Here is a 19,033-nt window from a genome sequence, read left to right as displayed (position 1 = left end):
TGACCTAAAAAAAAAGTCCACTCTCAAAAAAGTACGATCAGAAGTAATTTCTGTACACTCTCAAAAAATGTTCACTCTAAAAAAAAGTCCACTCTCAAAAAAGAATCTGTACAAAGGTGCTTTTTCTCTCACATCTCTCTTGTTATGTTCTGAACTTTCTTCTCTCCTTTTCAGCTTATTTTTCTTGACCAAATAAGTTCTTGCTGTTCTGTTTTATTTCTTATGCAAACCAAAACAATTAGAATTTATTTGAGGTTGTTTGTTTTTTATTAAGTTTGGAGTTATCCCTCCAATTATCTTTAAAGCAAGTTTGCATATCTTGGCACCATCTCCTGAGTGATAGATGGAAAATGGAGTTCACAATAGCACCCTAGATGGTAATTTGGAGTATCAGTTATTAATGCCTGTACTGTTTATTGGTCAATCATCAGGTATTGGAAGCCTGGAGGTGAATTTGCAGATTAATATGCATGAATTGTGGAGGGATCATGGATCCATAAGCATAATTTACGTGACTTAATTGTCTCCCAGATTGAAAATCTGTCAGCTAAGACATGGTTAAATGGTTCCTATATTCTAATTTCTTCTCCATAATGAAAAGATGACCTGCTCAATTATGAGTAGTGATCTAAAAAAAAGAGTGTTGATCTTGAAGTTATTGTGTATTTTTTTTCTTACTCTTTTTTCTGTTGTTTTTGACAATTTCTTATTCTTTATTTTCTGTTATGTCATGGTGTTGAACTGATTATCATACCAGAACAACAATTCTGTTTTTAATATCCCATGATAACTGTTTATGTCTTGCAGATTGATCTAAGAAGAGCAAATAATTGTGAAATTATGCTTTCAAAAGTTAAGATACCTTTACCAGATCTTTTGGTAAGCTGATAGATGTTGCTTTAAAGTTTTTAAGCACATTATCTCCTTTTCTCCTTTTTCTTTGCTTTTATTTTATTTATTTTTTCCTTCGCAAGAATGTTTCCTCTCCATTGTAAGTAGTTTGGGTTGAGCATGAGCTTCTTCAATTGTAGCAGTTAGGGCATGCCTCTTTGTAACTTTAAGCCTATTTGTTCAAGTTCCTGGATAATGTGTACTGTCTCTTTCTTCCATAATCTCTTTGTCACCTAGTGCCTGACTGCCTGGGCTAGCATTGGCTGCCTTCTTTCACATAGAAACTGTATTCTTCCCAGTTGCATTATGTGGCGATAAAACAGTTTTTTGTATTGATCCTCTCTCGTGTTCTTGTGTTTTCATTGGTATTGTACAGAGTTCAGTGCTTGCATTGGATGAGTCGGCAATGGATATTGATCAGGTTGATAACCTAATTAAGTTTTGCCCAACAAAAGAGGAGATGGATAAATTGAAGGTAGAGAGTTATTTCAAACTATTGTTCTTTTGCTTTATAAATCGGGACTCCTATATATGTATATATTTCTGTTTCATTTCTTCTATCTTCCCTATTGTCCTTGAGATTAAAAAAAGTGAGGTACTGTTGACAATTACAGTCTCCTATTCTTACTGATCCTTTCCATGTGCAGGGCTATGATGGGGACAAGGAAAATTTAGGGAGATGCGAACAGGTTTAGTTGGCTTCTATTTCCTCTTCTTTCTTTCTTTTTTTTTTATTCATATTAATCTTTATCTTTCTAGTCATGGCAATTTTATAAATTCTTTAGTATTCATTAAAATTGTCGGTTGTTAGGTTGATAAAGCAGTATGATTTGATGGTTTTGTCTGGTTAATGTTTCATCATTATTATCATCATCCATGCCTTGTCCCAACTATATGGAGTCCGCTTCATGAATCCTGTTTTGCCAGTCCAATATGTTTAATACCATATCCATTTTAAATTATTGGTGCTTAAATCATTTCTTACTACTTCTATCCATGCCCTTTTTGGTCTACCCCTTGCCCTTCTAGCCCTTCAACTTTTAACAAATCAATTCTTCTTTTGGGTGCTGTTGATAGTCTTCTATGCTGACCAAACCATCTTAGTTTACTTGTCTCCTATTGGAGCTACTCCTAGGTTCCTATGAATAACTTCATTTTTGATCCTATCCTTTCTAGTTTTTCTACTCATCCATCTCAGCATACACATTTCTGCCACATTCATTTTCTGGTCATGTTGTTTCTTGACTGCCCAACACTCCTCCATACAACACATCTGGTTTTACAACTGTCTTATAGAATTTTCCTTTTAATCTAAGTGGTATTCACCTATCACATACAACTCCCCTCCATTTTACCCATCTTGTTTCTAAGGCATTTGTCCATAAGCTTAATTTTGTAATTTGTATTTAATCCTTTGTTAGTTTCATTTTATCAAATAAAACAACGTCATTAGAAAAGAACATGCATCACGGGAGCTCCTCCTAAATATGTTTTGTTTGGTTAATTTTTATCTTCTCTAAGTACCTACTAAAGCTTCGCTTGGGGGTGGGGGGTAGGAATGAAAGAAAACTAATTATAATCTATAACTTTTCAATGGAATAAGTTCTGTCGTTTTATTTTTGATAACATTTAAAGCTGTTTTGGCATTGAACAGTGTTAGAATGTTAGAGTGATGTTTGGCTGATAAGAGTTCTTATTAGCCCATTCTTATGTTTAACTTATCTTGTAACTGGTTTTGTGTTAATGGGCCTCATCCTGTTTAATGATTTAAGTCATCTGGGTGTCCCATCACTAATCAGGGTTATCCCAGTAATTTCTTGTGCCTTGTACTATATTCATCTATAAATAAAGGATTGGTCAACTGGCTAGTACAGTTCGACATTCTCTTTACTTCTGTGGTTCTCTTCTCTTCTTTGCTACTTCGAGTATAGCTCTTCAGATTACATGGTATCAGAGCATTAGCTCTTTCCTGGTTTCAACAGGCGCACTCTCTTCTCTTGCTGTCTTTTCATCTTCTCTCTTCCTTTTCTGGGTTGCTGCAGTGAAGACCTAGGAGTGTAAGAGAGTAAAGCAAGTTCGAACCTAGGGTTTCTCTTGGTTGTAGGACTCAAGGGAAGTAAGACCCAGAAGTAGATGTCCTACTAGATTATCTCCAGCAAATAGTAGCTATTGGGCTACTAAGAGAGGTCTGTATAGGATAGACCTAGTTGAGGACTGATTTCAGCAGACCTAGCACTAGCCGAAAGGGGGAGAGCTTCCTCTACAGTTGCAGCTTCGTGCTCCAGCAAGACTTGCACAAAACTGTGGTAACTTTAGTCACAGATTTTCTTCAGGTCGGTTATCAATCCTACTTTGTGAACTTCAGTTACTGCACTGCACAGTTACTTCAGGTCGCAGAACAAGCCCTAACTGAAGTAACTTCAGTTACTAGCACTGTGAACTGGTTCAGTTACAACCCCTTACTTGCTACTTTGGCCAGTCCTAAACAGCACTGCACAGTACTCGAACTGTGAACACTTCTACCAGCACTGTGAACACTATGACCACTTCGGCTAGTCCTAAACAGAACCACCTACAGCACTGTGAACAACTCTTGGACTGAAGTCAGGATGTCCTCACTATCCGGTGAAGTTTCCTCTAGAGCTAACAGACCTGTTACAAGGTCCTCAAACCTGGAAAACCCTAATCTGCACAGCTTGCAGATTACAAGTGTGCTGCTAGATGAGTATAACTTCAGAGAGTGGTCTGTCTCAGCAATGCTGTTCATTACCTCTCGTGAACTCACAGGCTATTTGGATGGAGACAAGAAACAACCAGAAATTGGCAGTCCTGAATACATCGTGTGGCGCAAGGAAAATGCCACAGTCATGTCTTGGTTGCTGGCCTCTATGACTCCTAGGGTGGCCATAACTGTTCATCACTTCCCCACAGCTGCTAAAATTTGGGAGAAAGTATCTAAGACATATGGCTAGAAAAAGAACAATGCTAGAATCTACAGGCCGAACCAAGACATTGCAGCCCTAAGGCAAGGAGACATGTCCGTGGCAACCTACTTTGCAACACTGGAAGGCCTCTGGGAAGAGCTTCACCACCATTTGATTTTGGATTGGGAAAATGCTAATGACAAGGGGAGGCATGACAAGCAGATTGAGGAGGGCAGAGCCTTCAAGTTTCTGGTGGGTCTCGACCCTGTATATGAAGGTATAAGGTCACAGATTCTAGGGAGAGATGAATTACCTGAGCTTCACCATGTCTACTACCTGGTGAGGAATGAAGAAGTAAGGAGAAAGGAGATGCAAGTTGACTTCCAGACACAATCAACAAAACTACCTGGAGGACATTCAGCCTTAGTCTCTACTAAGGGGAATAGATTTTCAGACAAGAAGTCCCTCAAGTGTACACATTGTGGTGGTGAGAAACACACAAAGGAGAAATGTTGGGTTTTGTACCCTCATCTGAAGCCAGCTGCTCTGAGAAAGGATAAAAGGCAACATAACGGCCACACAACAAGTGGGAATCTTGCCACCAACAACAGTAGTGACAAATCACAGAGTACTCAGACAGTGTCATCTTCCACCGCAAGGCAGGCTGCCGACTCCTCTGGACCAAGTACTTCGGGCTTCACAGCTAGTGAGGTAGGGGTTCTCAGTCGGGCATTAGCCCGTCTGAAGAACAATTCTTTAGCTTCCACCTCTCTTGCCAAATCAGGTACAACCTCTGCATTTAGTGCATCTAGTTCCATTATTTCTACCTCTTGGGTGATTGATTCCGGAGCCACTGATGTCCTCCTTATTCTCTACATGTCATTTGTTGTCTGGCCAGGATAAGATGAGAGTAGCTGATGGGTCCCTCTCCACCATCTCTGGAAAGGGGGTGGTTGACCTAAGCAAGGATCTCTCTCTTAAATCAGTCCTACATGTTCCTAGTCTTACCTCAAATCTGTTGTCTGTTTCAAAGCTTATGAAAAATTTGAACTGTAGTATAACTTTCTTTCCTTCTCATTGTGTCTCCAGGACAGATTAACGAGGAGAACGATTGGGAGTAGTCATGAGTATGGTGGCCTCTACTATTTTGATGAAGATGTAAGCTCAGCCTTGCAAGCTTCTACTACTAGTCCGGAAAGTGTGGAGTCAATAGTTAGCTGCACTTGTGGCATACTAGGCTAGGTCATTTGTCATTTTCTTCCTTAGCAATGTTGTTTCCCGAATTATGTAAGGGCATTCCGAGTCAGAGTTTAATTTGTGATGTGTGTCAAATGTCAAAACAATGTAGATCAGTGTATCCAATTTCTAGTAATGAAATTCAAGCCCCTTTTGATTTGGTTCATTCTGATGTTTGGGGTCCTTCACCCATTGTTTCCATTGATGGCTTCCGTTACTTTATCAGTTTTATTGACCATTATTCTCGGTGCACTTGGATTTATCTGTTGACAGGATGTGATGAAGTTCCCCGGATAACTATGATGTTTTGCAAGATGGTTGAAACACAATTTGATAAAAAGATCAAGCAATTCCGTTCAGACAATGCAGCTGAATACTTTGAAAGATCCCTGAATTAATTAATGGAAGATGCAGACATGTTACATCAATCATCATGTGCTTACACCCCTCAGCAAAATGGGGTTGCTGAGCGCAAGAACAGGCATCTATTGGAGACAACTCGAGCCCTTCTTTTCCAGCACAATGTGCCCAAGCAATATTGGTCTCAAGCTGTTCTCACTACATCATACCTTATAAATCGGATGCCATGTAAGGTACTGGGTATGAAGATCCCTTTCTCTGTTTTGTGTCCCACTCTTCTAGAATTTCTTCTTTCCTCGCGGGTTTTTGGCTGTACATGCTTCATACATGTGAAGGATCCAAAGAAGACCAAACTAGATCCTAAGGCTACAAAGGGAATATTTTTGGGGTACTCTCCTACGCAGAAGAGGTATAAGTTTTATGATCCTGTCTCCAAGAAAAAATATGTCACCAGGGATGTAGTCTTTTTTGAGTCTCAACCCTATTTTCAGTCTTCTCAGAATCCTCTTTAGGGGGAGAGTAGTGGGTTGGAAGAGGATTCTCATTCTCCCTTCTTTTTTGTTCCCATTTCATCACCTTCCACTACTACTAGCTGTAACATTCCGGGTCAACCTAGTGAGACTTCCACTGTGCCAGTTGCTTCTCCAGATTTGGCTGATGCTTCTGAAGGTTCCAGTAAACAAGAGAAAGAGATACTTACATACAGTAAGGAAGAAGGCCCCTCAACCTCATGATTGCAACCAGTTGAACTCAGATCAATCTATCTCTGCAATCCAAGGTAATTCTGACTCACTCAATTCAGATTTGGGTCTTCCTATTGCTCTTCGTAAGCCTGTTCGTTCTTGTACCACTCGGCATCCCATAGCTGATTATGTTTCTTACTCACACTAATCCCCTGCCTATCATTCCTTTGTGTCTGCTCTTTCCTTTGTATGCGTCCCTTCCAGGTATTCAGAGGCGACATCTGATCCAAGGTGGAAAGAAGCTATGAATGAGGAGATGAAAGCCCTAATGAAAGCAAGGACGTGGGAATTGGTGGACCTGCCAGAAGGGAAAGGCACTGTTGGGTGCAAGTGGATATTCACAGTAAAGCACAGGGAAGATGGGTCAATTGAGAGGTACAAGGCCGGACTTGTGGCAAAGGGATTTACACAAAAGGAAGGAATTGACTACAAGGAAACATTTGCCCCAGTAGCAAAGCTCAACACAATCAGGGTTCTACTGTCACTAGCAGCAAAATTCTCTTGGGAACTTCATCAGCTGGATGTGAAGAATGCCTTCCTAAATGGTGATCTTCATGAAGAGGTAATAATGGAATCCCCACCTGGATATGATGTTGGAAAGACGGTATGTAAACTAAGGAAACCATTATATGGTTTGAAGCAATCTCCCCGGGCATGGTTTGAGAGACTTTGTTTGGCCATGAAGAAAGTAGGGTACACTCAGAGGAGTGCAGATCATACATTGTTTATAAGGAGATGGGATGACAAACTTACAACACTCATTGTGTATGTGGATGATATGGTGATTACTAGAAATGATGTGAAAGAGATGAAGAGGCTGAAGGAGTTCTTAGCTTCAGAATTTTAGATCAAAGACCTAGGAAATCTGAGATACTTTCTTGGAATTGAAGTTGCTAGATCAAGAGAAGGAATCTACATATGTCAAGGAAAATATGTGCTAGATCTCCTAGAGGAAACATGCATGATGGGGTGCAGGCCAACAAACACTCCAATAGAACCAAGCCATGGATTACAAGAATCAATGGGTGAGGAATACAGTGATAAGGAAAGGTACCAAAAGTTGGTAGGAAAATTGATATACTTATCCCTTACTCGGCCAGACATTACCTATGCAGTGCATGTTGTCAGTCAATTCATGCACTCACCAAAGACCCCTCATATGAGAGCAGTGGAAAGAATCCTCAGATACTTGAAGACTTGCCCAGGGAAAGGAATTCTATTAAAAAAAACAACAGACTTGAAATTGAAGCCTACACTGATGCTGATTGGGCCGGGTCTGTTGGAGACAGAAAATCAACCTCAGGTCACTGTACATTCTTGGGAGGAAACCTAGTCACATGGCACAGTAAGAAGCAGAATGTTGTGGCTAGATCAAGTGCAGAAGCAGAATACTGGGCTATGGCACACGGGGTTGCTGAACTCTTATGGCTCAGGCTCTCCTTAATGAGCTTGGTATCAAGACTGAGGGTCCTCTCAAGCTGTATTGTGATAATAAAGTTGCTATCAACGTTGCCAACAATCCTGTGCAGCATGATAGGACAAAACATATTGAAATTGATCGACACTTTGTCAGAGAGAGAATTATTTCAGGGGAACTCTGTGTGCCTTATACTCCATTAGAGATGCAGATTGCAGATGTATTAACTAAAGGGCTGGCATCAACAAAGTTCAGGGACATACTTGGCAAGCTAAACATGATTGATATCCATGCTTAGCTTGAGGGGGAGTGTTAGAATGTTAGAGTGATGTTTGGCTGATAAGAGTTCTTATTAGCCCATTCTTATGTTTAACTTATCTTGTAATTGGGCTTGTGTTAATGGGCCTAATCCTGTTTAATGATTTAAGTCATCTGGGTGTCCCATCACTAATCAGGGGCATCCTAGTAATTTCTTGTACCTTGTACTATATTCATCTATAAATAAAGGACTGGTCGACTAGCTAGTACAGTTCGACATTCTCTTCAGTTCAGTGGTTCTCTTCTCTTCTTTGCTACTTCAAGTATAGCTCTTCAGATTACATGGTATTAGAATGAAATGGTGGAGCAGGATTCATTTAGTTGACTCTATATAGTTGGGACAAGGGTTAGATGAATATTAAAATGTGTTTTATCAATGTAAAAGGAAACCACATCATATCCAGAGTTTTGTATCACATCAAACCAATGGAAGTGCTTTCTGCCACAGAAAGAAGATGGAGATTACAGTTCACGATTGAAGCGAAGAAGCCGATACTAGAAGAAGGAAGAAGTAGAAAAATTTCAATTTTGAAACTAAGAGAAAGCGAAGAAGCCGATACTAGAAGTGGTTATAGGTGTGTTGGTCTTCCCTTTTGATAAAAGAAAAGCATTACTGGTTGTTGGAGAAAGAACAGTAGAGTTTGATAGCTTTGAAACTGAGTCAGGTGAGATAAGTGGGCTCAAGCCTGATTCTCGTGTGAACAGGCTGCCACAAAGTACTGATATTATTGATGGAGAGTCTGGTGATGTAGTTCTCTAGAGATTAGTGGATAGAGAGGTTGCGATCGGGAGAACAGAAGAAGAAAAGCAAAGATAAGGAGAAGTTTCAAAGATTGGGGACAAGAATAGAGAGAGAAAGAGCAGAGCAGAGTCAAAAGGACCAAGAAGTCAAGGAATTAGTACAAAATGGGAAGGTGAATATCAATAAATTGGTGAAGGAAGTCGAGATAGGAAAGTCTCTCGGTTTAATTTTTTGGTGAGGGGAAGGCTTTGCGAAAATAATATTTGAGAAGTTTGAAAAATAGAAGAGAAAAAGAAAAGGGAAGAACATTTAGAAAAAATCAAGGGGTGCGATGAGGAAGGGGGAGAAGAGGAGGGATTGCTCGAGATTGAGTGATCTTGGGGTTGTTGGGAAGATAGGTAGATGGGGAGTAAGTTGGGGTTTTGTAGAGAAGATGGGCCGAATGGCCCATAGGCTGTTTATCCTTTTTTATCTTTTTATGTCCTTTGCTGTAATGGGCCTTAATCTGGGCCCTTATTTTTCTTATGTTTTTAGTTTTCTGCCCAACCAGGGCCTTTTCTATAAATTACTAAAGTTTAACTTAATGAAATGGGATTAGGGGTGCAAGAGGAGATTATGTTCGAAAATCTCTCTCTGAACCCTAGTTGCTGCCACCTTCTTCTTCCTCTTCTCTCTTCTTGAAACCTGATTTCTGCTACTTTATATGGATTCTCTGCAACATTTTAAACAGTCCTTTCATTTCAAAAGGTTGTTTTTCTTCTTGGTATTAGAGTAGGCTCGTCTTCTTCTCTTTTCACATCTTTTTTCCCATACACAGTGTGTATGGAGAACTGAATCGGATGAATAGTTAAAGAAACCTGTTTCAGCCCAGTTGTTAGTGGTTTTTGGAGAGAAGGGGACTGGTTTTGTTGTCCTTCTGACAGATTCAAGTGTGTTGCCTGAAACCCTAATTTTCTGGAGAAATCGGATTGTAGGCCCCATGGGGAGTTTGACCTAGGCGCTCAGTGACTGAAAGTCTTCTTTTCCTTCATCTTGAAGATCAATTCAAGCGGATTGGTGTTCTGTGAAGTCTACAAGGTGCGGCTGAGATTTCTTTGTTTCTCTCGGGTTCCGGGTGACGCAGTTAACAGGTACAACTGCATAGAGGTTGACTCACAACACAGTTTTTCTTCTGTTTTCATTTGTTGTTATTCGAAGGTGTCAAAAGTTATTTTTGAAGTATTTTAAGAAGATGAACCCTTCAAAAGTTGAAAACAAGCATGTTGCTGAATCCGAACAGGTTCCAGGAGCCTTTGTTGACTTTCTACTGGCTGTGACCACAATCAAGCTAGATGGAACTATTTATCTAGCTTGGTCACAATCAGTAAAACTTCATATTTGCAGTAGAGGAAAATGAGGTTTTATCTCTAGGAGCAAAAGGGCTCCCTCGAAAGATAACCCATTATATGAAAAATGGATGCAAGAAAATGATACTATTATTGGTTGGCTTGTGAAGTCAATGCAATCTCAGATTAGTCAACACTATTTGTGGTTGAATTCAACAAAGGAAATTTGGGATAGTGTTGCTGAAATCTATTCCCAGAAATTAAATGTAGCCAGGGCTTACAAGTTGAGGAGTGATGTGAAGAATTTGAGATAGGGGATAAACCTTTAGTTGTTTATTTCTCAATACTGAAGTCTCTATGGCAATAAATTGATTTGATAGAAGTTGTAGCCTGGGACACCACTAATGATGTTGAGACCTACATGAAACTTGTTGGGAGAAACAGGGTGTTTGAGTTTTTGACAGGGCTGAATCTAGAGTATGACATCACAAAGCAAAATATCTTATTCAATGATAGTGTTTCACTGTCTCAAGCCTATGCCTTGATAAGTAGTGAAGAAGGCAGGAGACTTGTCCGGGTTTAAGGGGCTGGTCTAAATGATCGCTTTGCTAATATGCGAGTGAAACCTAAGGGAGTTACATGAACTCCAAGTGGCTCAGGGAAGAAAGAAATTATTTGTGAGTAATGTAAGAAACCAAAACACACTAAAGACAAGAGTTGGAAATTGCATCCTGAGCTTCTTCCTCTTCGGTTTCAAAAGAAGTTTGATAATATGAAGGCAGGGAGTGCCAACTGAAGAGAAGACTTTTAGTGAGTAGTTATTAGCTATGAATGCAGAGTATGAGAAGTTTGGAAGGCAGGAAATTCAACCTCTTCTGCATTTGCTCATTAAGGTGTACGGGCTTTTGCCAATCATGCAACTATTTCAGGTAATCGTACGATCCCTTGGATTATTGATTTTGGTGCTTTTTATCATATGACCAGCCTTTCCACTTTGTTTGTTTCTTATGATTTACCTCCTGGCCGAGACAAAATCACCCTAGCCGATGGCTCTCTTGCCCCTATCTCCGGCAAGGGAACCATCAAGGCTACAGATTCCTTGGTACTTCCTTCTGCTCTTCATATACCCAAGCTAAATACAAATTTGTTATTTGTAAGTAGCCTAACTAAGTCTTTGAACTGCTGTGTAACCTTCCTACTTACTGCGTTTTTTAGGATCTGGAAGTGATTGGGAGTGGCCATGAGGTGAATGGAATATATCTGCTAGACACTCTTGGACAGAGCCATGGACAACCTGGAAAGGTTGCTTTTGGATCTACATCTACAGAGTCTATTAGTCGAGTCATGTTATGCCATTTTTGTTTGGGTTATCCTTCTTTTTCTACATTAAGTCATTTATTCCCAAAACTGTTTAAAGGGAATTAATCTGTCCAGTCTTCATTGTGAGTCTTGTGAGTTGTCAAAACATTGTAGAAGCAAGTATCCTTTGAGTAATAAAAGACTCTTCTCCATTCCATATTGTGCATTCTGATGTGTGGGGGCCTTACCACTTACCTTCTATGGGTGGTCACAAATATTTTATCTTGTTCATTGATGATTTTTTCACGGTTCACTTGTGTTAGAGTTAGTCGAATAAGGGTAGATTAGTCATCTCACCTTGGTTAAGTTATGAGCTTATGTGGCAGTCTTATTAGAGGTTCTCTGTCCCATACTTAAGTAGGGGCAGTTTAGTCCTTGCTCATTTAATTAGAAGCCTAATCACTATTAAGAGGTCGACTGATAGGGTTTAGCTATCAAGTTCGATAGTTCTTTCATCTTCTTCTTCTTCTTCTCTTCTCTTTCTTCTTCTCCTTACTGGTTCGGACTACAGTAGCTACAGTAGCTACAGTAAAAACATGGTATCAGTTCGTGACCTGTTTCAGTTCGTGACAACTTCAGTTCGTGCTTCAGTTCTCTCCTTTTCTTCTCTGGGCTGTCAATGGAGAAAAGTGATTCGTCCCAGGCCTGAAACATCACAATTTTTTTCTGGTGCACAGAACCTTCTTTCCTAAGAAAACAACTTCAGCAGTGAATGGTTGGCTGAAGCTCTCAAACGAAGGTTGGTTATCTCTCCTCTGTGTGCTGTTGGTATTTCTGGGTTGAAAATCTTCAAGAACTTGAGAGGACTGATCAGAACCTAGAAAACTAAGTTGGTTGTTGCCCTGGTTCTTGGAAAAAATTCCAAGAACAGGCTATGTTTACAGTGACCAAATGGTGTAAGGGCTGCTACTGTAGGTGGCCGAATGGTGCAAGGTGTAATGCAATGGTACTAGTTGAGTTTTTTTTTTTGTTGGTCTTGTGGTTCCCTCTTAAAAGCGTTAAAGCAGGTCTGTATTGTGTGTGACAGCTATGGCTGTGTGGTGGTGCTTGTAATGCACGAACTCTTGACAGCAGTAGTGGTGTGACAGCTAGTTGAGTTTTTGCTGAGTAGTTGTGGTGGTGCTTGTAATGCACAAACTCTTGATAGCAGTAGTGGTGTGATAGCTAGTTGAGTTTTTGTTGAGTAGTTGTAAATGAGCTTGCATGTGGTTAGTAAGTGCTGAGTTAATGTCGGTGTAGTCTGTGTTTTTTTTTTTGTGAAATCAGTAGTGGTGTGGATAAGAACAAAGGCGTATGTATCTATCATTGTGTTTAAGGACTGCTGTAGGTTCTGGAACATCAAACTCTTGACAGTAGCACTTAGTTGGTGATTGGGAATTCAGATTAGAGGCAGCATTGAAAGAGTATCATGGCAGCAATGGGAGATGGCTGTAGTGATCAGAAACCTAGTGTGGTGGTTTCCTTTGACCATCTAGGTGTACAGATGACCTCAATTAAACTGAATGGTGAGAACTATGTTCCATGGGCCAAGTCGGTGGAAGTTTTTCTCAAGGCAAAGAGAAAAGTGAAGCATGTGAAAGAAGATAAACCACCGTTTGATTCTCCAGGGTTTGATGATTGGGAACAGGAGGATGCTCAAATCATGACATGGCTATGGAACAGTATGGAACCCAAAATAAGTGCCAACTTCATGTTCTTAGATACAGCTAAGGACATATGGAACATGCCAAGAAGTTGTATTCTGGGCAAGATAATACTACAAGGGTATATCAGCTCTATTAGGAGTATTTTGGTCTGCAACAAGGAAATAAAACCCTAGAAGAGTACTGTGCCAGTATGAAGAACCTCAAAAATGAACTCAATGTCTATCATCCTCTCACTCCAGATGTTAAAGTTTAGCAACAACAAAGGGAACAACTAGATGTCACAAGGTTCTTAGTGGGGTTGAAATCAGAGTATGAACCAGTTAGAGCCCAAATATTGGGGGGCTCTACCCTTCCTACACTTGAGGAAGTGTTTGCTCGGCTCCGCAGGATTTCTTTGGGACAGATAGAGAATCCCACACAGTCTGATAGATCAACTTTTGTAACAGCCAGAGGAGGTGGACGTGGTACGGAAGGGGGAGGACATGCCTCTCGAGGAGGTCGTGGTGGTTCCATATTTGGCCATGGTGGTGGTCGTGACTCAGGGGGAGGCCGTGGCAAAGAAAAAGGCAGCTCTACAAGGAAGTGTACCCACTGTGGCAGGGAAGGACATTCCGTAAATTTTTGTTATGATCTTCATGGCCGCCCTCCCTCTAAATGGGCCAATCATGCTATTGCTGGTGGGGTTGATGTCAGTGATAATCAACAGGCAGACCTAACTCCTTCCGCATCTACATCTGTTTCCGGAAGGGAGATGGTGAGTGTACCGCGTGATGAGTATGAGCGGTTCCTTCAGTCCACTTCACAACACACTACTGCTACTCTTGCCCACTCAGGTATAGCTTGCCTGTCATCTAAAACCTCTCATTGGATTATTGACTCTGGAGCCTCTGATCACATGACCAGGACTCCAGGTGTGTTCTCTTCTCTCTCTGAAACTTCCACATCTCAAACTATTACCCTTGCCAATGGTTCCTCCTCTCCCATCTGTGGTGTTGGCAATGTTGACATGGCTTCTCTTTCTTTATCATCTGTTCTATATGTTCCTAAGTTTCCATTCAATCTTATGTCTATTAGTAAATTAACCAAGACTCTTAACTGCTCTGTTACTTTTTTCCCTTCCTCTTGTGTTTTTCAGGATCTCAGGACGGGGAAGAAGATTAGTGGGGGGCATGAAGCTGGTGGATTGTATTACCTTGACGGTGGTGGATCGTCAGTTGCACTTCAGACTTCACTCACTCCTCTACAGTGGCATTGTCTGCTGGGACATCCTTCTCTCAAGGCACTCAAGATACTAGTTCCGTCTTTGAGTCATTTGTCAGTGTTACAGTGTGTGTCGTGTCAGTTTGGGAAACATTGTCATGTTTCCTTCAATCCTAGAGTTGAAAGTCGTATGTTGAGTCCTTTTGCTTTGGTTCATTCAGATGTTTGGGGCCCGATCAAAATAGAGTCTTATAATGGTTACAAGTATTTTGTCACTTTTATTGATGATTGTTCAAGAATGACATGGATTTATTTAATGAAAGAAATGAGTGAATTATTTTCCATTTTTCAAAAATTCCATGCTGAAATACGTACACAATTTGGTGTTCCAATCAAAGTTCTTCGTTCAGATAATGGTCGTGAATATTTTCTAACTTCCTTTCAACAGTATTTAGAACAGCATGGCATCATTCATCAACTTCTTGTGCATCCACTCCTCAACAAAATGGGGTGGCTGAACGGAAGAACCGTCATCTCCTTGAAACAACTTGGTCTATTCTTCATCATATGAGTGTTATTAAACATTTTTGGAGTGATGCTGTACTTACTGCGTGTTTCCTCATTAATCGGATGCCCTCCTTTATTCTTCATGGTCGGTTTCCCTTCTCTATCTTGTTTTCCACCTTGTCTCCCTTTCCATTAACACTTCGTATCTTTGGCTGTGTGTGCTTTGTTCACAATCCGAGTCCTGGAATAGACAAGTTGGATGCACGCTCCATTAAGTGTGTCTTTCTTGGCTACTCTCGGACTCAAAAAGGGTACAAGTGTTACAATCCTATTACTCGGAAGTGCTATGTCTGTCCTGATGTCACCTTTTTTGAGTCTGTTCCCTTCTTCTTAGGAACTGAAGCATCTTCGTCTCCACCTTTACTTCCTCTTCCTCTTCCGGTCAGTGATCCCATTCCGGGTGTTCCTGTTGGAGTTGACTCGTCATCTCATCCAGTGTAGATCCCTACTGAACGTCCACCAATTCGGCAAGTGTATACACGTCGAACGACACCGGCCCCTCCTCCAGCTTCTACCTTGTCCGCGGATCCTGTCGTTGCTCCTATTGCTGAACCTTCAGGACTTGACCTACCCATTGCCTTACGGAAAGGTAAACGTAGTTCTACTCTCCATCCCATTTCCAATTTTGTTTCAGTATCTTGCCTTTCCGCTTCACATCGCCAGTTTGTTTCACTATTGTCATCTATTTCCATACCTAACAATGTCCAAGAGGCTCTTAGTTCACCTGGGTGGAGGCAGGCAATGGAGGAGGAACTCTCTGCTCTTCAACATACTCACACATGGGAGCTCACTACTCTTCCCCCTGGTAAGCATGTTGTGGGTTGTAAATGGGTGTATACTGTTAAATACTTGCCAGATGGTAGTGTGGAGCGTCTAAAAGCCAGACTTGTTGCTAAAGGGTATTCACAGTTGTATGGAGTGGACTATATGGAGACATTCTCTCCAATGGCTAAGATTAGCTCTGTCCGTGTGTTAATTTCCCTGGCAGTTATGTATGATTGACCCTTATTTCAACTTGACATAAAAAAATGCCTTCCTTCATGGTGACCTTATAGAGGAGGTATATATGGAGCAATCACCTGGGTTTGTTGCTCAAGGGGAGGCTGGTAAGGTGTGCAGACTGAAAAAGGCAGTTTATGGGTTGAAACAATCGCCTCGTGCTTGGTTCGGGAAGTTTAGTGAAGTGGTGAAGAATTTTGGAATGAAACAATGCCAGGTTGATCACTCAGTGTTCAACTATGACTCAGAAGCTGGAAAGATTTTATTAGTGGTCTATGTGGATGATATTGTCATAACTGGCAGTGACAAATTGGGGATCGACAAACTCAAGGTCTTTCTGCAAAATCATTTTCATACAAAAGACCTTGGGACATTGAAGTATTTCTTGGGTATAGATGTTGCTAGATCAAGACAAGGTGTAAACCTGTGCCAAAGAAAATATGTCCTCGATCTATTGGACGAAACAGGACTGTTAGGTGCAAAACCGGCTGAGACTCCTATGGAACCAAATGTTAAGTTGAGCGGTGATACAAGGGGAATATTTGATGATCCTGGAAGGTATAGACGACTAGTGGGGAAGCTGAACTATTTGACTATCACAAGACCAGACATCTCCTTTGCAGTCAGTGTGGTGAGCCAATTTATGCAGAACCCTCGTATATCTCACTGGGATGCAGTTCTTAGAATTGTAAGATATTTGAAGGGAGCTCCAGGTCGTGGGCTATTGTATAAACCAGGAGGAAAACTTGAAGTAGTTGGGTACACGGATGCAGATTGGGCGGGCTCTGTGTCTGATAGAAGATATACTACAGGTTACTGCACATTTCTTGGAGGAAATCTTGTGACATGGAAGAGTAAAAAGCAGACGGTTGTGGTTAGAAGCAGTGCTGAAGCCGAGTACGAGCCATGGCACACACTACATGTGAATTAGTGTGGTTGAGGAATCTCCTACAAGAAATCGGGTTCCACATGGATAAACCTATGAAGTTGTACTGTGACAATCAAGCTGCGCTCCATATCTCATCCAACCCTGTTTTTCATGAGAGAACAAAGCACATAGAGATTGATTGCCACTTTGTGAGGGAGAAGGTTCTTACTAGAGAGATAAGTACAGAACATGTAAGCTCAGGTGATCAGTGGGCAGATTTGTTTACAAAAGCCTTAAGCTCAGCGAGAGTGAATTGTATATGTAACAAGCTGGGATTATATGATATATATTCTCCAGCTTGAGGGGGAGTGTTAGAGTTAGCCGAATAAGGGTAGATTAGTCATCTCACCTTGGTTAAGTTATGAGCTTATGTGGTAATCTTATTAGAGGTTCTCTGTCCCATACTTAAGTAGGGGCAGTTTAGTCCTTGTACATTTAATTAGAAGCCTAATCACTATTAAGAGGTCGACTGATAGGGTTTAGCTATCAAGTTCGACAGTTCTTTCATCTTCTTCTTCTTCTTCTCTTCTCTTTCTTCTTCTCCTTATTGGTTCGGACTACTGTAGCTACAGTAGCTACAGTAAAAACAACTTGGATATTTTTGATGAAGTTTCGTGATGAAGTTCCCAGACTTGTAAGGCAATTCCATGAATTTGTTCTAACCCAGTTTGATAGCAGAATTAAAATTTTAGATCTGACAATGCAAAAGAATATTTTGAGAAAAATCTGACCTACTATATCATTGATTTGGGGGTTATTCAACTTCAGCATATTGTTGAAGTTGTAAGAAGTATCCTATTTGCCTCACATATACCTACAAAATTTTGGGGTGATGTTGTTCTCACCACAACTTACCTAATCAATCGTATGCCATCTAGGGTTTTAGGGTTTAAGTCTCCCATTAGTCAGCTCATGCATGCTCCCAAGGATACTCACATGGCAGTAGTAGAGCGGATTCTGTGTTATGTGAAGGGTTCTCCTGGAAAGGGAATTTTATTTGCTAAGCATGGTCATATGAAACTTGAAGCCTACATAGATGTTGATTGGGCCGGAAATATTAATGATAGAATATCTACCTCTGGATACTGTAGCTTGGTGGCAAGTAATATTGTCTCTTGGAGAAGCAAGAAACAACCAGTTGCCAGATCTTCAGCTTAAACTGAATACAGAGCCATGACTCATGGAGTTTTTGAACTACTATGGCTTAGATCGTTGATGGAGGAACTGGGTATTGAGCATGATAAGCCATTGATGTTATACTGTGATAATCAGACTGCCATCAACATTTTCTCACAATCTAGTGCAACATGACAGAACCAAACATATTGAAGTTGATTGACACTTTGTTCGAGAAAGAGTGGCTTCTGGATAAGTGTGTCTACCTTTCATCACTTCTGAAGGATAGTTAGCTGATTTTTTCACCAAGGGCATTCCCAAGGCTAAACTTCAGCGTGATACTGGCAAGCTTGGCATGATTGACATCTATGCTCAGGTTGAGGGGGAGTGTAGAGAAGATGGGCTGAATTGGCCCATAGGCTGTTTATCCTTTTTTATCTTTTTATGTTCTTTGCTGTAATGGGCCTTAATCTGGGCCCTTATTTTTCTTATGTCATGTTTTTAATTTTTTGCCCAACCAGGGCCTCTCTGTAAAATACTAAAGTTTAACTTAATGAAATGGGATTAGGGGTGTAAGAGGAGATTATGTTCGAAAATCTCTCTCTGAACCCTAGTTGCCGCCACCTTCTTCTTCATCTTCTCTCTTGTTGAAACCTGATTTCTGCTACTTCCTATTGATTCTTTGCAACCTTTTAAACAGTCCTTTCATTTCAAAAGGCTGTTTTTCTTCTAGTTTACAAAGGGTTTGAGAGAAGGAAGAAGGAGGGAGGAGAATGGATAGAGCATTGAATATTTGATAGCAGGAATGCGCAATCTGATCAATACCCCAAAGCTGATTTGATTGAAAATTTATGGAATTTCCTTGATTTTTGCCTTGTAATGCAGAATCCTTCATGTTAAAGCTTTGAGAATGTATTTGGTGTGTCATCTAGACAACCAAGGGTGTTAGGATGTAATTTTTTCTTGATTCTTCAAAAGAAAAAAAAATAAAAAATAAAAAAAAAACAATGTAGAACTACTATAATGTTGGCTATCCAAGTTCATGTACAAAATGTTCAAGTTTTACAATCCAGTCCTTTACGAGGTATTCCCCAAACCAGATTGTCTCTTGTGACTCCTGATTTGGCTGGGGAATTAGATTGATTGTTGGATGATCTAGGTGTCCACCTGAATGAGCAATTTGGGTTGGTAGTCAGAACTCTAGCTTCTTTAGTTAGAAATATAAGCTATTGAGGTACCACATTCCCAGTCTTTAACAAGTT

At 40.5% G+C, this 19,033-nt stretch overlaps 1 protein-coding gene across 6 annotated transcripts in view; it reads left to right on the top strand.

Moving 5' to 3' along the window:
• LOC148843300 (formin-like protein 18) overlaps positions 1 to 19,033 on the top strand; it is a 108,715-nt gene that overhangs the window by 13,895 nt on the left and 75,787 nt on the right. For all 6 annotated transcript variants that reach the window (XM_088956407.1, XM_088956409.1, XM_088956406.1 and 3 more), the window contains exons 6-8: positions 808 to 879; positions 1,268 to 1,366; positions 1,539 to 1,580. In XM_088956407.1, coding sequence (XP_088812533.1) covers positions 808 to 879; positions 1,268 to 1,366; positions 1,539 to 1,580 — 213 coding nt within the window. The remainder of the gene's footprint in view (positions 1 to 807; positions 880 to 1,267; positions 1,367 to 1,538; positions 1,581 to 19,033) is intronic.

The sequence above is a fragment of the Nelumbo lutea genome, chromosome 8, assembly GCF_056320005.1.
Source record: "Nelumbo lutea isolate HS-2025 chromosome 8, American lotus-T2T, whole genome shotgun sequence".
Classification (NCBI taxonomy): domain Eukaryota; kingdom Viridiplantae; phylum Streptophyta; class Magnoliopsida; order Proteales; family Nelumbonaceae; genus Nelumbo; species Nelumbo lutea.
This window is presented reverse-complemented; position numbering and strand designations above follow the sequence as displayed.